Source organism: Triturus cristatus, chromosome 3_1, assembly GCF_964204655.1.
Source record: "Triturus cristatus chromosome 3_1, aTriCri1.1, whole genome shotgun sequence".
NCBI lineage: Eukaryota > Metazoa > Chordata > Amphibia > Caudata > Salamandridae > Triturus > Triturus cristatus.
In genome coordinates this window covers 828,565,148-828,582,863 of record NC_140583.1, presented here as the reverse complement: position 1 = coordinate 828,582,863, position 17,716 = coordinate 828,565,148, and the positions used below count along the sequence as shown (strand labels likewise).

The following is a 17,716-nucleotide window of genomic DNA, read 5'->3' as shown; positions in this document are numbered from 1 at the left end:
AGGACACAGGCAACAGGAAGTGCAGATGTGAGTTAACTAAGTAATCACCATAAGTCAGTTTGTGTGAAATTAACTAAAGAGATTTTGCTGGAAACTTTATTTCCAGAACATTAGGCTTCTCTTGATAGCTAAAAATACAGCCTTTCTCTTTCTGTTTTAGGCTGTGTGTTACCTGTTCACAGCGGAGGCAACTGTAGCAGCTCTGGTCGGGTTGATATCTGTGGCGTCCTCTGAAGTAATGAAGAGTTGTGTAGGTGACCTCACTCCTTGCTTGTGCCTCTTGGATGAATAGTGTGGCAGGCCTGGGCAATGGGTGCTGTACTTCAGGTGTCTCTGGGCTATGGGGCAAGTTATCTGCAACAGTAGTGATGACGCTCTTAACAGGATACACTGCGAGCAATGGCAACACAAGTCTCTCCAGATGTTTTGTGGTGGAGTGGTGAGGAGCAGACAGCACTTTGCTGGTTTGGATTGAAAGTATTCTTCACGTAGTTTGCCACATGAACTACATAGGGAGACCAGGTGACACTTAATATTCTGGTTGACGCTGCTTCTGCTTCCGGTGGTGGTCTGCTTTCTTCTAGGTACTCCACATGCCGAGAACAGTGCTGTACTTCTCCTCCTGGGTAGTCTATCCTCATGCAAGGTCAGGAACTCCTTCCCTCTCTAAGCAGACAGGTGTTTAGTGCTAGGCAGATAGTCAGCTTCACCTTCAAGTTGCACAAACTCCAGGTGATGTCCCCTCACCTCTGGGATACTGGCTGTCAAACAGACACCAGCCCTGTTCTCTCTGCATCCACTGTTTGGTTCTGGCAATGCTTTGATGTGGTTCCCTTTCAAGTGTCAGTCTTTAGCGTAGTGCAAACAAAGATTTTGTGGAAGGTGATGGCTCTCACAGAAGGTAGTGATGCTGGGCTCGAAGTCATATCCAAAACCTTGATGCAACGAAATGTGCAACTTACTGTCATCAGCCCTTCCTGAAGCAGCAAGTGGAGAAAAAAGAAAGGGCGTACTCTGTCTTGAAACTTCTTCATGTTTAACAATAGAATCTACTGACTCCCCCCACCTCATCCATTGACCAAGTTACAGTGCTAAGGAAATTCTTACCTATGTTCCCCCCCTGTGAAAAGGTCCTAGTAGTTTCGGCAGTCCTATTTCCATCCTCTCGCCCTTCAGTTATGGGTCTCCGGTCTCCAGCCACAGGAATGCAGGCAATGCACTCCCACTGTCAGACCTCAATCTTGTGCTATTCTACCCAGGGACCATTGAAAATTGATTTCACTAGTCCCAGTAATCCGACTCTTACTACCACAGAGTCTTGCTTCTTCATATGTTCCTTATATCTACCATGTACACATGCTTTTGACATGCACAGGAAATGTCAGTGAAAGGATCTGTTTCATTGTAACTTTGCATGAGTGGGGGCCAGTAGGCTTCAATCCTCGAGAGCAAAATAAACGGTCTTCTCAGGACTCTTAAATTACTAATATCTATACTCTGCCATGACTGCTTTATTTTAACAATCCAGGAGTTGGACAGTAGTCTTATGTTATTAAGAGAGAGCACACAGGTTCTTGACCTTAGCTTTTCCATAGACCGGCCTAAGCCTCAGTGGACACAATAGATCCGCATACTAGTGAAGCCAAGAAAAAAAGTGAATATACCAATTTCACATGTAGACTGTCCCTGCTTTGTATATGGGTGTGTAACCCTGTCTGAGTAAGCCCCAATAGGGATAAAGGCATGCGGCAGATGTTTTTGTATCTCCGTCATGCAGCAGATGTTTGTATAGCTCCATTGGGATTGCATCCAGTCCAAGTGCCGGTTGGTGGGGAATAATATGGATAATGTTGATTAGCTTGACCAGGATCAGCAGAACAAGCCAGTCCGCAATTTAAGCCATTACAAGACTAGGAAAAGTTGCCTGCATTAAGAGGGTAAGACAATTTTGTTTGGGCACCTATTAGTGCTGGGTACTTAAGTGTTCATAAAATGCTATAAAACCCTCAAACTTCATATGAAAATATTCCTCATGCTCTCTTCATCAACCTAGAGGCTGACAGTTATCTAGTGGAACTTCCTCTACATATGTTCTTTGGCCAATATTTGCCCATACATATTGCAGTGTTCTAATAAAGTTTGTCTCGCTGCCATATTTGTTCAGTGATGTACTGGAGATGTATGTAGCAGTTATCGGGAAGCAGGTTTGGCAATTTATAGCATAAGGGCTCATAGCCTGGTATAATATTGTGGATTATTGATACATGCTTATTTTCCCTCTGGATCAGGCAGGAACATAGCTCAGAATAAGTAGCCCTTTTCAGTCTTAATCAGATGGGGGTAAATTCCACAATCAGTCATGAAATGCAAGCTTTCAAAGCATTCCTGACAATTTCAAAGAAGGCCCTCCTGAAATGAAACCTGTAGATCATAAGACTTAAGATGGCTAAATAGCCTCATTCTGCAAAAGCCATCTCTTCAAGACCCATTGAGATGGTTTGGGAACTTAGTTTTCAATTGCCAGATCTAAGGTGAAAAACAGTGCTTTGAATAATTCTTGTGTTAGATATGCTACCCAATTCTGCAGTCACCAAAAAAAAGTACCAGTATAAAGTAGCGTTCATGGGGGAGAGAATAAAAGAAAAGGTATAGACCCTATTTTATCTGACATAGGTTGAACAGGCACAACGTTTTAATTAACCTACCTATTGATTTTCCCCAATGATCAGATCTTAGTCCAGTAAACTTTATTATTTGTAGCCAACTTAAAAAAAAAAATCTCTTTATTAGATTTTAACAAAATAAACACGCATACATTGTGATTACAACCATCTTGGTATAATGCAAAGGCATCGAGCATTCTAATTATACAGTGTCACAGGCTCTCACATGGTATTGCTTGCTGCACTCTTATAATAAGCTATGCTGTGCATGAGCCAGAGACCCAAATCCAATCTGTGGCCTCGCTAGGCGTGTGATCTCCAGGGTGTTTCTCAATTCTATTTATCATCCCTCCCCAGTTCTTGAGGTCCTCCTCCACCTTTTGTCATGTCTCGTCCGTCGCATGTGCTGAGTGTCCACAATTGCCCATTCCACTAAGCCTTTCCTCCACACCAGTTGTGATCAACTTTGAATGAAAAATACATGTGCAAACCCGCCCCCCCCCCCCCCAACCATGATCAAAGGGTGTATAAACTCCACTAATATACAACTAAGATCTTGAAAGATCCCCAGCAGATCTTGATTTAATCCACATACTGAGAACAATGTAAAAGTTAGATGGCTGTAGGATACTTCAAAAATTACGTCTGCTCCGCCTTCCCTCCCAGATCTGTGTGATGAAATATTATTTTCAAAAGAGTAATTTGGGATGAAAATATAGATCCCCTTGACTGAGGCGTGACAAGATTTTTTTTTTATACCCCATTTTCCAGACAATCTTGAGCCCTCAGAGTGATTCTGATCTCCAAATGTGCATTGCCATGGTTGTCTGCTGTGATTTTAGCTTGAACCAGCTTCTTTTTGGACTGTTTGTTTAGCCCTTTTAATGTTTAATGTGATTTTGGAAAGGTGTCCCAACATATAAGTGATACTTTTTCAAAAACCATGGTTCGGTACTGCTTACTTTTTTCATCTTTCCACACCACTCCCATACCTCTTCTCGCTTCCTCACCCTTAAAAAAAATCACAATCTACTACTCCCAGTTCCCTAGTGGAAATCATACCCAGAGCGTAACTGCTAAAATTGCAGCATATCTCCTGTCGAGTGATTTACCCCCACTGGTTATAAAACATGCTAGTCAAAAATTAAAGATAAAAATGTAGGGGGCCCGCCTTCATTGTTTGAGGAGTAGTAATAGTAATTCTACCTCTCGCACTTAAGCATGGCACAATGGAATGAAAAGCGAGTGTGCGCTGATGAAAAGCTTGCTGATCCCAAACACTAGTTGTCTGTTTTACGCAAACAACAACAGCAGACTGATGTTTCTGGAATATCCACTATTCGGCAGCAATACTGGTTATATATTTTTCTACACTCCATCAGGAGTGAGCTGTACTGATATGCTGAATCCTAAAGCCCACACCACACCTCCACTTCTTTGAGCAGAGCCAGGTAAGGCAGAAGTATATCATTTTAAGGTTTGCTGGCTCTTTGGGATCAATTGTAGGACTTTTCTGTATAAAAGACTTGGTACGCTGGTGCAGCTTCCATTTCTTTTCCACGATACATTTTGCTTAGTCTGACCATATGAATATAGCATGTCACCCTTCCTTTACCAAGATGAGCATCAGTATAAAGTGACTGACCGTCTGGCACCTACTGCTCTCAAATGGTCACTTGGATTGGAAGCCCAGGGAATCCCTTGATAAATGGCCCCCATTCTACTACCATTGGTGCCAGAGTTTTTTTGTGTGGTCTGCTTGACACCAGGCTGCTTTTAATAATGCTGGGGCTGTGGTGAAGTGTTCTTCTTAGTTGTGACTAAAGATCACAGCAGGCTGGTTTCCTACAGTGTTTCCTAGTACTGTCATGGCGTTACAGTCTAGGTCTCCAATTAAAGGATTAAGAATGGCTTTTGAGGCATGTATTTAATCTCCTCTTGCAAGGGGCACAGTAATGGAGCAGTTCCCAGTAACTTGCTGAGATGCAGACCAACTACGTACAGCATAGTTGGGTCAAGGAGAGGGAATAAATGGTAGTCCATGTTAATTTATCCTTGAAATTCAGTGACAAGACCAGCACTGGTGACTTTGGGATCAGTATTCCCTATGTCCACTTGCTCTCTGTTGGGAGCAGGGTGTTTAACCAGGTTCTCAAAAGTCCTGGAGCCACCATACTCCCCAAGACTATTTTGTTCTACCTACTTACCTCTCCACACTTTATTCCTTGACGATCTACCAGTCAGGAAAAAGTTCATGGTACCGCTTGGGCCTACAGCTATTGGTCGTATAGTTGTTTAGGCAGCCACTTTATAGCTGTGAGTTACTAACATCACCCTCAACACTGCCATTAAACCGCTGCTTCCGTTTGCTGACAAACATATATACTTCCAGCCAATGGAGATATGATTTATCGAGGGCTGAGCAGTGAGATGACAGTGGCTATCTAGCGCCGTCAGCTTGTAGAGCTGGGGCCAGAAATTCACTATCTCTTCCTGGCACACGAAGAATGGGCATGTAACTGCCACAGGATCAAACTCCAGCAACTTATGTTCCTTCATCAGTGGGTATCCTGTGTATAGTAGTCCCAAAGGAGTAAGGAAATGGAGGTGGTACAGAATGAACAGCGCATCTTCTTCCTTGTAACTGCGAGATACTATTGGAAGTCAGCATGGGACTTCAGCAGACACCATTGATTATAATCGTCTTCAACAACTATAACATTTGTTATCTACTCTGCTCACATAGAAATAATCCACTGATTAACAATGCATTATCAGGAGGCAGATTGTTTGGGACACTGGGATGCCCTGTAATTTTGTTTGTAACTTTTACATACCATCTCTCAGGAGAACAAGCAGAACAGCTGTATGTCTAGAGACCAATTCAGACGTTTGGCAGAAAGTCCATAGGTAAGATAATTGGAGGCCCTGTGGAATGGGCAGTAGGGAGTAGGAGTGGATCCCAGGCTTGTCAAAAATGAAATCTAGAAGTGAATGTTTATTTTTGTTTTGTTTTCAAGTTTCATCCTCTTAACCAAAGAACTCTGCTGATAAGCAATTCATAATGTCAGTGCAATTCTGGAAGGGAACTATTTCACTGTGATTGGAATTTGTGACCAGTGTATTACACGCAAACCCACCTGTTCAACAGGTGCGTTTAAATATCTGTGCTTTCTCACTGGTATTCAAATCACTGACTGGCCAACAGGCAGGCTACTCATGCATCTCTTTGACCAGTGCGTTTTGCTACTGAAATATGTCACAAGGATTGCAACCAATGACCTGCAGATTAAATATAGAATCCCATGTGGTATGTTACTGATATGTTTACCAACAACATATGGAGACTGTTTATTCTCCAGCTAGTTTTGTTTTATCTTTTCATATTTTTCAAGTTTTGGTTCTTTTATGTGTGGGTACTCTCATTTCATCTCATTTCATCTTTTTCATTTTTTGCTTGTTTCGTTTCACCTCTTAAATGTTTTTTCTTTTTTCTGTTATATGTTTTACCTGTCTAGCGATAGGTGCTTTGTTTTGTATTCTCTACCTCCTTTTACTCAACCTTTGCATGATTTCTGAAGTTAACTTTTCTTGTGTTATTTACCCTTTCTTTCCACTCCTTCTTTTTTTTTTTTTTTTTTTTTTTTTTTTGGTAGATTGGGTTTTCCTTCTAGTGTCTTACAAACTTTTCCTTCACTTTTGTATTTTGCCGCCATTACTTGTTTTCATCATTATTTAATTTCACTCACTGTCCCTTTCTCACTGTCCACTTTTACCATCTTTCTCTTCAATTTCCTCTTTCTTATCCTCCTTTGCTTCTTGCACCTCAGATGCATTGGTGCTGGAAAAGTCCAAATGTACCAAATGATCATCAGTGATATTTTGAGTTCAGAAAGACATCCAAGGGGCACCTCTGGACATCAGACCTGGTTGATTTTGACGACCTTGTTCAATAATTAGCCAGCCCATGCTTTGATCGTTTTTCCAGCTACCTGAACCTCAAGCAAAGACATTTTTTTAAAATTCACAATAGAAACACAGGTTACAGTTTTAACATCTGAAAGTTTTTTAAAAAGTTTTTTTTAATCTTCAGTAGTTTGTTATTGAGTAATTACACAGTTTCTCTGCAGTAGCCAATTATTGGGGGAGGATGTGGCCTAACGACTAGAACGAGCGGTTGACCTCAGCAAATCACTTAATCTTCCGTGCCTAACAAAAAATGAATGTCCATCACCCTTATTTCTTTAAATGCAATTAAGCTAAAGTGTACAGCACTTATTGTGTTAACAGGTGTGTCAAACAGGGAATGTGGTGAACCAACCCATAGCTATCTATGCAAGTAAATATATGTACATTTTAAAAATATTCACTTAAGCATCTGTTTTTCTAGTGATGTTTTTAAATAACACGCTGTTTAGTTGTTCGATGCATTTTATTAATATTTGTTAGGGAGACCAGAATAAATCATCACTTAACCAAGCTTCCAAATCTGAGGCAGCTACAATGCTTCAATGTCACTTAAGCACTTCATAACAACATCTTCAAAAAGGAGACAGAAAAGAAATTACCATGTAACTAGACACCCAAAATACAGACAAATAGCCAGTAAGTTAATATAAAAAAAAACGCACTTTGATCCAGCTTTGCAACTAAACATGAAGGAACTATTTTTAGGTGGATGTGAACATTGTACACAGTCTTTGTGCAGTCACTCAAAATGAAGAGAGCCAATGGGTAAACTGGATACTCTTAGTGCCCCATATTTTATGCTGTGGTAGGCAGGAGCAAAATGTGAGTGATTATTTAATAGACCAATAGATGAAGCCCAATATATCATGTTCAACATGAATGGTGCTAGCACCCTATATATCAGACTGAAAAACAAGATGTGTCAATTACCGAGCGATCAGCCCATTTAAAGCACTGCTCATGATTTTGAGGAGGTTTGCAACTTATCCCCTGCTTCAAAACACATTACAAACACTTAATGAGCTTGAGGTGTCTGGTGGCCAAGAACTGTGTTCAACACTGTTGGTGGGATATAATGGTTTAATCTGTGAGTTGTGGATGAATGTTAGGACCGGTGGACTTGGCAAGGGTCTTGTCGCCCCACGTCTAGTGCTCTCTGCAGAATATTTGTAAACAGTAGTGGAAAGGAGATCAGATACGGCCTTTTGGCTGAGCTTTTCTCTATTAACCCACTTTAAACTTCTTTGAGTAGTGAGGCTTTCAGTTATCCTATGGATCCTGGTTTAGACTGCTTGCGTTTTGTAAAGGGGGAATGTAAGGAACAAGGCACATTACTCGACAGGATAATGAAATTGTCTCAACAACCGTGCTTAATTGGTGTTCATTGTGGGAACCATGATTTATTTTTCATCATCAAACTTTGAGCCAAAGCAGTAAAAGAAAAACAGCAACAAATGGAGAAGAAAAAGAATCTACAAAACTGATATGAAGATATGGGAAGTCCAACGTGATGGAAGAATGAGATAGGATCAAGACAAGGCAGTTCATTTGTTCATCAATCCAGGCATTAGACAGCAACAGTGACGGGGTCATAAAAATATTTAGATCACTGCACCTATTTGTTGCACGGGACGCAGATGGTTTTACATGCTACTAAATACTAAGAAGAACTTTAAAAATTAAAGGATGACGATAACAATAGATAGCTACAAAATAAAGTAAGGATAACCTAAATGGACATTTTATTTTGATTGTCTGAGATACTGAAACTCCTGGCTCTCGAGGATGATTGGAAGTGTACTTGCCTCACTGATAATTGCAAGTACAGTTGCAAGTAAGTAACCAATTAAGATACACTGTAAAAGAAGACTTTGTGTCCCTTTACACATACATGTGCAATTTATGTTGAACTGGTCCTGCTAGCACAGTATGTGTCCTTTGGTTAGTATGGTGTTGAAAGTGGCAAGCTGTGAGATCCTGTGCACTAAAATGCAATCTACCTTTTCTTTCTTTGCTATTAGTTCATCCAACAGACAACTCGCGATTGGAGCTAATAATACCAGGGGAGCAGCACTTTTATATGAAAGCAGTCAATGCTGCTGAAAGGCAGAGATGGCTTGTTGCACTAGGAAGTTCTAAAGCCTGTCTCACAGATACCAGGACTAAAAAAGAAAAAGGTATTTATTATGCTTTTGGTTCATCAAACATTTAAAAATCTCAGTACAGATGTATTTCAACTATTGATGCACATACAGTACTGTGAGTATTTTGTATTTTTGTTTGTATTTTTATGAATAGCATTCCTGGATTTTCTAAGGGGCTGGAAAGGCTGTGTGTTTTGCGAGGCTATGTTCTGTGGATGAAGCAAAATATCGACTGATGAACATGATTGAGATTTTGTGAGACAGCTACATTGTTTAAAGTAAATGGTAAATCTAATCACCTGGTTTGAAAATTTAGTTCAGGTGTTTTGAATTGGACTCTGATGATGTGTATGAACGTTTTCTAGTGCCCTACCTACTTCAGACACCCAGCTTGTTGAAAGTCGCACATACTTCTGGTCATAACTGGAAGCTGATAATACGTTTCAGTAAATACTATGTTTATATAGTAGTTGATTTGCCATTTAAGGCTTTTGCTTCCTTGCACTTCTTAGAGCCACATATGCTTCTATTTCTTATTTTGCTGTTTTGTGGACTGTTGTAGTTTTCATTCCAGTGTTTTTTGCTCACCGATTTGTTTTGTAGGTGGTCACCATCATGCCATGGTTGGCCATCTTATGCCATGCGTTATCATCAATATGACAAGGCTTCTCCCCCGTTAATACTTGGCTTCTTCGGGCTGGCTGAACGGTCATGCTGCGGCTACTTCACCTCTCCCTCGATGTCTGATAGTCTAATTTGCGACTGTTTAGTTGCATTTCTCAATATATGGGCGAGCTGCTTTTGCTGTTGCAGTCTGATTGCCTACCCTAGGACTGGTTGGGCACTGTCCTGTCAATAAGTGTGACACTGAATTTGTCTTTTGTTAAGGAGTGCTGATGTCGAGTTCTCCGTTGAAGAGCTTATGGTAGCATTTGCCAGATAACTCTGTCAAACAGCTCACTCTGCTCTAAACACACAAACTTCATGTCTGTTTGGTAAGCCATACATAAATGCACAGTTTGTATTCTTTTCACTTTCAATCCAAGGGTTTAGAGGTTTGGGCTGCACAATTTTAGACTATGGGGCTGATAATTTATAAGGAGGACTAGCGCTTGGATGCTCTAATGTGCGAATGCCAATGATTTTGTTTTTTATCAGTTAGTAGTTAAGTCCCTGGAATGGTAAGTCCCTGGAATGTTACCAGTTCCTCAAATGTATGATAACATGCGAAATTTGCGTCTGGAGATATTCTTTCCCAGAAACCCCATATTTGGTATTTATTTTTGCAGCTTTATATAGCAACGTGGCCTATGGACATCAGAGCACTTAACATGAAAAACAAATATTTTACCTGAAATTGGAAGAGCAGAACAGAAATACACATCATCCCTTCTTGTATTTTTATTTTCTCTTTGTGGGAAGTAGGTAATGTGCTATGGGCCCTCACTGTGTCTATTCATATTTCCCAATTGTCTTTATAATCCATTCTGCTAAATGGCGACAGCTTTTTCTATTGCTGTACATTAGTATTCATCTCATCTTCCAATTCAAGAAATGGCTTTATGCCACCTGCTGCCCAAAGCTAAGGGCCACAGCACAGGCTCATGGGAGGAAGTCCCAGTGTGCCCCTCGCTGCCCCTGACATTGTTGCTTGCTCCCGCCCTGGATTCCTGCTCTGGATGGGCTAAAGGGTTCCAAAGAAAGGCAAGCTGTTTGACTGTTTGACCCCTGGTTATGTGTCAACTGCTGCCCTGTGCATGGTGAAGCTAAAGCACAAGGCACTTTCTCATGAGAGGGACTGAAAATCCTAGTGTACCCCTGGCTGCCCCCAATGTTGTTGTTGCTTCCTGAGTCCAGCTAGGGCTGGAGCACATATATCAAAAGAGAGGTGAATAGCACAGGCACCCTGAGGGCCAAGGACAGGCTTGTCTACAGCTGGAGGAGCCTGTGCCTGGCCACGCCACGTGGCTCGTTTATTTCTTATTTTATATACCTTCTCTAAATAAAAGATGATGGGGAAGATGAAGTCTGCCTCCTTCATGACACCAGGGTCAGCAACAGGAAGATACAAACAACTGACCTGGGCGATCAACTACTTTCTACAAAAAAGGCAATAAACATTGAAGTAGCAATACTGAGAAAACATTTGTTACTCAAACAGTTGCTTGATTCAGGAGGAGTACACCATTTTTCCATAATTTGTTCCAACGCACAAGCTGTTCTATCTTTGTCTGCTAGTGGTCAATACCTCGCCTTTCAAAGTTGAACAAAATATGCCTGATAACTCTTTAGTTGCACTGTAGGGATGTCCCTTTGTAGAGAGTTAGCTTTTAAGCCAATGAATTGGGGACAATATCATTAATAAAATTGAAACCAGGTTTTGTCCAATATTTAACCGACAAGTGAGGGACTGACAGCTATCTAATCTGGTATATGATGGGAGGATGCACTAGCCACATTAACAATAAATGGTATAGAATAGATTGAATTATTTTGTACTATAACTACATCTTGTTTCACTGAAGGCCTATGCATCTTTGTACTGTACTTTGGTTATTTAAATGGCAATGAAATTATTGAACACTAAAAATGTAATAGAATAGGCAGAATCTTGAAAAACTAAATATCAACAGCGTAGACATGAGTTCTTGCTACCATAGACAAGCAACTCTCTCTTTGTGTTAAACCTGTCAATGAAATATATGTGTAGATGACGTATGTGAATAAAACCTGATCATTTAACAATCAACTAATATCTAAGCTGTTGATATTTTGTATTTCAAGATTTTGCCTTTTCAATTTTTATATTTTGTGTTAATGTGGCTAGTGCATTTTCCCACCGCATAGTTTAATTTATCTCTAGGTACAAGGGATTTAACCTAGTCCTGTGCAATTCTTAGCCACTGGAAGAATTTCCCATATTAAATAGGGCATTATTGGGAAAGGGGATACAGGAAAGAGCCCTCCCTTTTTTTTTCTCACAGTTATAGAGTCTGCTTTGTCACATAAAAAGCCTTAGCTTTACATACATGTTGCTACCCATACCACCATTTATTCACCCCCCCCCCCCCCCAAATTAAGCATGTGGAACAACTGTGATCAATATTTGGCAACTGTTCTTATGTTAATGAGCTTTATTAAAAATACCAAATCCCTCTGTATGCTCCATATTCTGAAACGAAAGCCTAATGCCATCTGGGATACAATTTCCAACTTGCCTCACAGGCTACTCCCTTTTTCCATTGTTTTGACAAAATCCCTGCTCAGAATAAATCTACATGAAGACTTTATGGTCCTAAAAACAAAACTATTCATTGGGTACCACACAATTTAGCGGGTTCTAAAATCCAACTAGTGCAATCACCCACTTATGAGGCCGGTCACACGTTGGATGGTGTTTTCTCCTCAGCCCATGGGCTTATAGGGAAAGAAATCATCCCTCTGTTATGGTCTGACCACTCACTTATTAAGTTTAGTCTTCCATGCATTATGGTCAGACAGGCTAGCATTATTAAGCCGCCTGTCTCTTCCTGTAAAGCATGGAATAAAGTGGACAAAATAATCCTTCGCACTCACTTGGAAGTCTCATGTCCTCAATTTCAGGGCTATGTGGACTTAGCTGTTACCAAATGCACTAATTGGATTTCTGAGGCAGTTAATGCCTCGGTACCCACAAAAATACTGTCTGGAAATAGGACTACTCCATCTGCCCCCTGGTTTTCTGAATCCCTTCGGAAGGAAAAACAGAACTGTCGCCGAATGGAACGGCGTTGGCGAATAAACTATTATGAGTCGGGTAAGCAAGCATATAAGACAGCCTTAAAGAATTACAAAAAACTACTTATACTAGAAAAGAGAAACTATTTCACTCAACAGATTGAGTCAGCTAATAATTCCCCAAAGTAACTATTTTCGGTTATCAATAAACTTACCATGCCCAATAATACAGGAAAGAAGGTCAATCAATCAAAAATTCTGTAATGACATTGCTGCAACATTCAAATCCAAGGTTTGGGGTATTTTCACAGTTTTTTTTTTTTTGAAACCTTTATTACAGAATGCAAAAGATATACAAAGATGGGCCTACAACCTTCAGGCCGGCCGCTAGTAAACAGTGAGAGCATAAAATACAGTCATTAAACACAAGCGGCAAGTGATAAAGGTCCCAGAAGTCGAGGGAAGCGTTGGCGGCCACACCGGCCAGACCCCCCAAATGACGGTTCCATTTTTTATAAGAAACCACAAACAAATCCACAAGGCAGCAAAAGTCAAAGCAGCATTATGAGCTCCCCTGGGGAGGACCCTACCGATCCACAGGAATAGGGGGGGGGGGACAGGCCGGGACAGAAACAAAGTAGACACAATGCCCAGAACCAAGGTGACAAGCAGACTAGGGAGACTGGGCCACTGCCAAGTCAGGCGTCAGCGGCGGGGTACAAATCCCGCCACGATAGGAGTTCCAGGGGCCCCACACCTTCACCCATTTCCCAGGCTTACCTCTCGCCACATACACTACCTTCTCCCGAAACATACACCAATCCATGTTGTCCTTCCACACCGAAACCGTTGGTGACCTCTGGGAGCCCCACAATTGTGCTATGTCACGCTTGGCCACCATATAGCCCAGAGTCACCCACCACGTTTGCGGCACCGTATAATCAGTCGGCTCCCACACATTTAGCAGACATCTCCTAGCCTCGGGAAACAGCGCCACATGCGTGACCGCTTGCAACACCGCATGTACACCACGCCAGAATCGCGCCACCTCCGGACATTCCCACAAAATATGGATAAAGGTCCCTGACAAACCACACCCACGCTTACACAGTCCATCCACGGCATATCCTATACGCATCAGACCCGGCCCCGAAACATAGACCCTGTGGAGTATTTTGAGCTGGACGAAGCGAAGGCGGGCCGGTATGGCCACCTCTTTCGGGGAGGCCACCGCAGACACCCAGTCCTCGTCATCCAGCTCCAAGCCATCGGCGACCCATGCCTCACGAAGGCCAGCCAGCAGTCCGGAGCGATCGTTGATGAGCTTTTTATAAATCAATGAGAGAGTGCCATCCGGTACATGCCCATCTAGCACTCTATCTTCCAGAGGGGAGCACTCCGGTATGGAGGCAACATCCGGGAATACAGAACACAGCGCGTGACGAACCTGTACATATCGGAAGTACTCCCTGTCCTGCAACTGGAATTCCTTCTGCAGCACATCGAACGTTTTGAATCCCCCCCCTCGTCCAGAGATCGCCCACCCTGCTGATGCCTATCATGTCCCACTTCTCAAAGCCTTTCGAGGTCCACAAGCAGCCCAGTCGCTCAGAGGCATACAGTGGCGTCGCCCGGGTCAACCGATCCTTCCACCCCATAGCCAAGTTTGCCGCGTGCCACACCCATACCGCGACCCGCGTAGGGCCCGTCAACCGTGCGTCGAGCGATGTAGAGTAAAGCGCACGATTATAGTCACCACCCGGCAGTAACAGTTTGTCCATTTCAAAAGCCGGGTTAAGGGCGGGCCCATAAAGGCCGTGGTTTATCGCAGACAGCTGGGAGGCCTAGTAATACCGTTTGATGTCTGGGAGGGCGACCCCCTCGTCATACCACAGGAGCGTCAGCTTCGCGAGGGCGATACGCGGCCTTCCATCCCAAAACAGGCGGCGCTGCAGACCCTCCACCTCCCGAAAGTAGCGCGCCGGGACGACGTCCATCGTGTTTTGTAAAGCGTATAAGAAACGTGGCAACGACATCATCTTAAACAGTGCCGCACGGCCGAGCGGCGAGAGCGGCAAGCGCCTCCAACGCGCCACATCCTCCTTCAAGCGCTGGAGGGGGGGGGGGGGGGAGTACGTTCTGTTTATATCGGGCCGCAGCGTCCAGGGTAATAAAGATACCCAGATACTTAAATCCCTGCGGAGCAACCTGGATAGGACAACCCCGCGGAAGGATAGGAGCCTCCCCAGAGAGGACATACACACAGGATTTAGCCCAGTTGATAACTAAGCCGGAGTTGCGGCCGAATGAACGCAATACATCCACTAACACAATCAATGATTTGCGCGGGGAAGCAAGGTACAAAAGAATATCGTCCGCGTAAAGGGATACGCGATCCTCATACTCGGGGGGGGGGGGTCCATCGGAGACCACGAATCGAAGGGTGCCACCGCAGCCACTCCGCCAGGGGCTCCAAGGCAAGCGCAAAAAGGAGCGGCGACAGCGGGCAGCCCTGCCGCGTGCCCCTACCCAGCTCAAACGGCGCCGATACTCTACCATTCACCGCCACCTGCGCCAGCGGTCCGGAATACAACAGTTTCACCCAGCCAATGAATCCCGGGCCAAACCCAAACTTAGCCAGCGTCGCCCAAATATATGGCCACTCAAGCGTGTCGAACGCCATAGTGGCGTCCAAGGACGCCAAAATGGCTGGTTCTCGTATGAACTGGACCCTCGCGAGCACCCCGTGCACACGCCGCAAGTTAAGCGCGGTGTTGCGATGAGGGATAAAGCCGGACTGGTCCTGGTGGATCAGATCGCACACCACGCCAACCAGCCGATTAGCCAGCACCTTGGCGAGAATTTTCGGCTCCGCGTTCAACAGCGAAATGGGCCTGTAAGACGTGACCCGATCCCGCGGCCTCCCCTCCTTATGAATAACCACAATAGTGGCAAGACGCTGGTCCAGCGGGAGGGAACCCGCCGACCGGGCCGCGAGGAACATAGCGCGGAGATGCGGAGCCAGCGTATCCGGTCGTAATTTGTACAATTCAATGGGAAGGCCATTAGGACCCATGGCCTTGCCAGAGGCGACTGAACGTATGGCGAGGGCAATCTCCTCAGATGTCGGGGCCGCGTCCAACGACAATTTATCCTCCTCCGAAAGGGAAGGCAGCACAATGTCTTTAAGCAGGTCATAGGAATCCTCTTCCGAGCGGGAAGATACCGGGGAATACACCCCACGGAAATACTCAGCGAAACATTCAACAATTTCCTCCGGCTCAGTGACACACACACCATCCAGTCTCTCAATCGACGGGACAACTCGACTCGCTCTCTCCTTTTTATCCAGCCACGCAATCAATTTACCAGCCTTATCACCCACATCATACAGTCGCCCCTGTTGCTCTCTACTCAGGCCCCTGGCTGCCTCCGTGACTAGGGCCTTGTAGTCCGCCTGTTTGAGTCGGAGAGCATGCAGTTTATCATCCGTTACCCCACACTCCAGATCACCCTCCAACTCAGTTATCTCAGATTCGATACGGGTCACCTCCTCCCGCTTGCGCCGCCGGGAATGGGAAATGAGGGACAGGGCCTCCCCCCGGAGTACCGTCTTAAACGCCTCCCACAAAGAAACCGCAGACGACACAGACCCCACATTGTCTTCAAAATATCGCTCAAGAGATTTAACCAAATCAGCGCGAATTGTGGGGTCACGCAGGTACCAGGAATTAATCGGGACCACCTTCCCCTCCCCCCTCGGGACAATGTCGAAGTACAACAGGAGCGGGGAGTGATCTGAAATACCCCGAGACAGATGTCGTACCTCCCCGACCCTCCCTGCCAGTGCTGCTGGCATCAGAACATAATCAAGCCTCGAAAGACTACCATGAGCCCCGGAATGAAAGGTGTATTGTATCTGCGTAGGGTGTTTCAGCCGCCAACAATCCACCAGCCCCAGGGTATCCAAGAGGCCAGATAACCAAGCTTGGGCACGGGGGAGATCCCTGGGAGGGTGACGATCCTCAGTTCCGGAAATTACAGCGTTAAAATCCCCCCCCAACCACTAGAATCCCCTCCGGCAGGCCAAGAAGAAGGCGCCCCAAATCAGCAAAAGTAGTTGTCTGCAACCCTGGCGGGACATAAACAGAAACCAAAACAATCACTTTACCCTCCAATCTACCCACCAGAGCCGTATATCGTCCCCTATCATCATGGAGCACCTCATCAACCTCCAACGGGAGCAAGGTTTTAACCATAATGCCCACACCCCTCGAACCAGATGTGAAGCCAGAGTGGGCTGCAAGGCGATAGCCCCGTCTGTTCATGGCACGAAAGGAGTTTCCAATGAGGTGTGTTTCCTGCAGAAATACTATATCGGGTGAAATGCGTTTTAAGAACTGCAGGACCACTCCCCGTTTTATCCTGTCCCCCAGTCCATTGACATTCCAGGACAAAAGGCTCAGTCCCCTACCCCCCATCATAGCCAAAACCGATCAATCTCCCCCCAGAGAGCACTTTAGCGATAGCACAACAATACTTCTGCCTTGTGGTACAAATAAACAATACCCAACCCCAACCCAACATCCCAAACAAAACTCCCCCCTCCCTGCACCCCTGCATGAGCCCAAATAGCCCCCCCAACTTGCAGTGTGCCTGTCGCCCCTGTGTGAACTAAACTACAAAGACCCCCTAGAGGAGGAAAGAGAACCCCCTTGTAACGCCCTGAACGTCTCAGGATCGTTTAACAGACACGATAATGAGGACGCAACCACTTGTGAAGGGTTAGTTATTTTAATGAAGGCAAAAATAATACAAAGAATAAACAAAAGTTATAGTCACTGGAATCCTCCAGGCTAAGTACGTTACCAGCCCACCGCACGGATGGTCCTAACCGTCCTCTGCATATACGCCGATCCCGGCGTATGCCAACAGAGGGCAGAAATGAAATGGCCGACAATGCCAATCGGTAGGCTGTGAGGGGCACGAAGAGTGTTGGGGAGAATCGAGGAGTCAGGGAAACACCCAGCCGGGGTCTCTACCTGAAGGGAGCAGCCGCTCAACCTCTTCCTCAGACTGCACCGGGACGCGGAGTCACCTCCTGGTGATGCGTCACCGATACCCCAATCAAAAGCAAGAAGACTGAACCGAGAGCAGCCGCTCGATCGATCCTGTGGACTTCCGAGTCTGTAACGCGGCAAACACCTCCTGGTGTGCGTTACA

The 17,716-nt window shown here is 44.6% G+C and overlaps 1 protein-coding gene across 2 annotated transcripts in view; it reads left to right on the top strand.

Annotated features, from left to right (window-relative positions):
* PLEKHA3 (pleckstrin homology domain containing A3) overlaps positions 1-17,716 on the top strand; it is a 290,840-nt gene that overhangs the window by 12,953 nt on the left and 260,171 nt on the right. For both annotated transcript variants that reach the window (XM_085645207.1, XM_085645208.1), the window contains one exon: positions 8,654-8,809. In XM_085645207.1, coding sequence (XP_085501333.1) covers positions 8,654-8,809 — 156 coding nt within the window. The remainder of the gene's footprint in view (positions 1-8,653; positions 8,810-17,716) is intronic.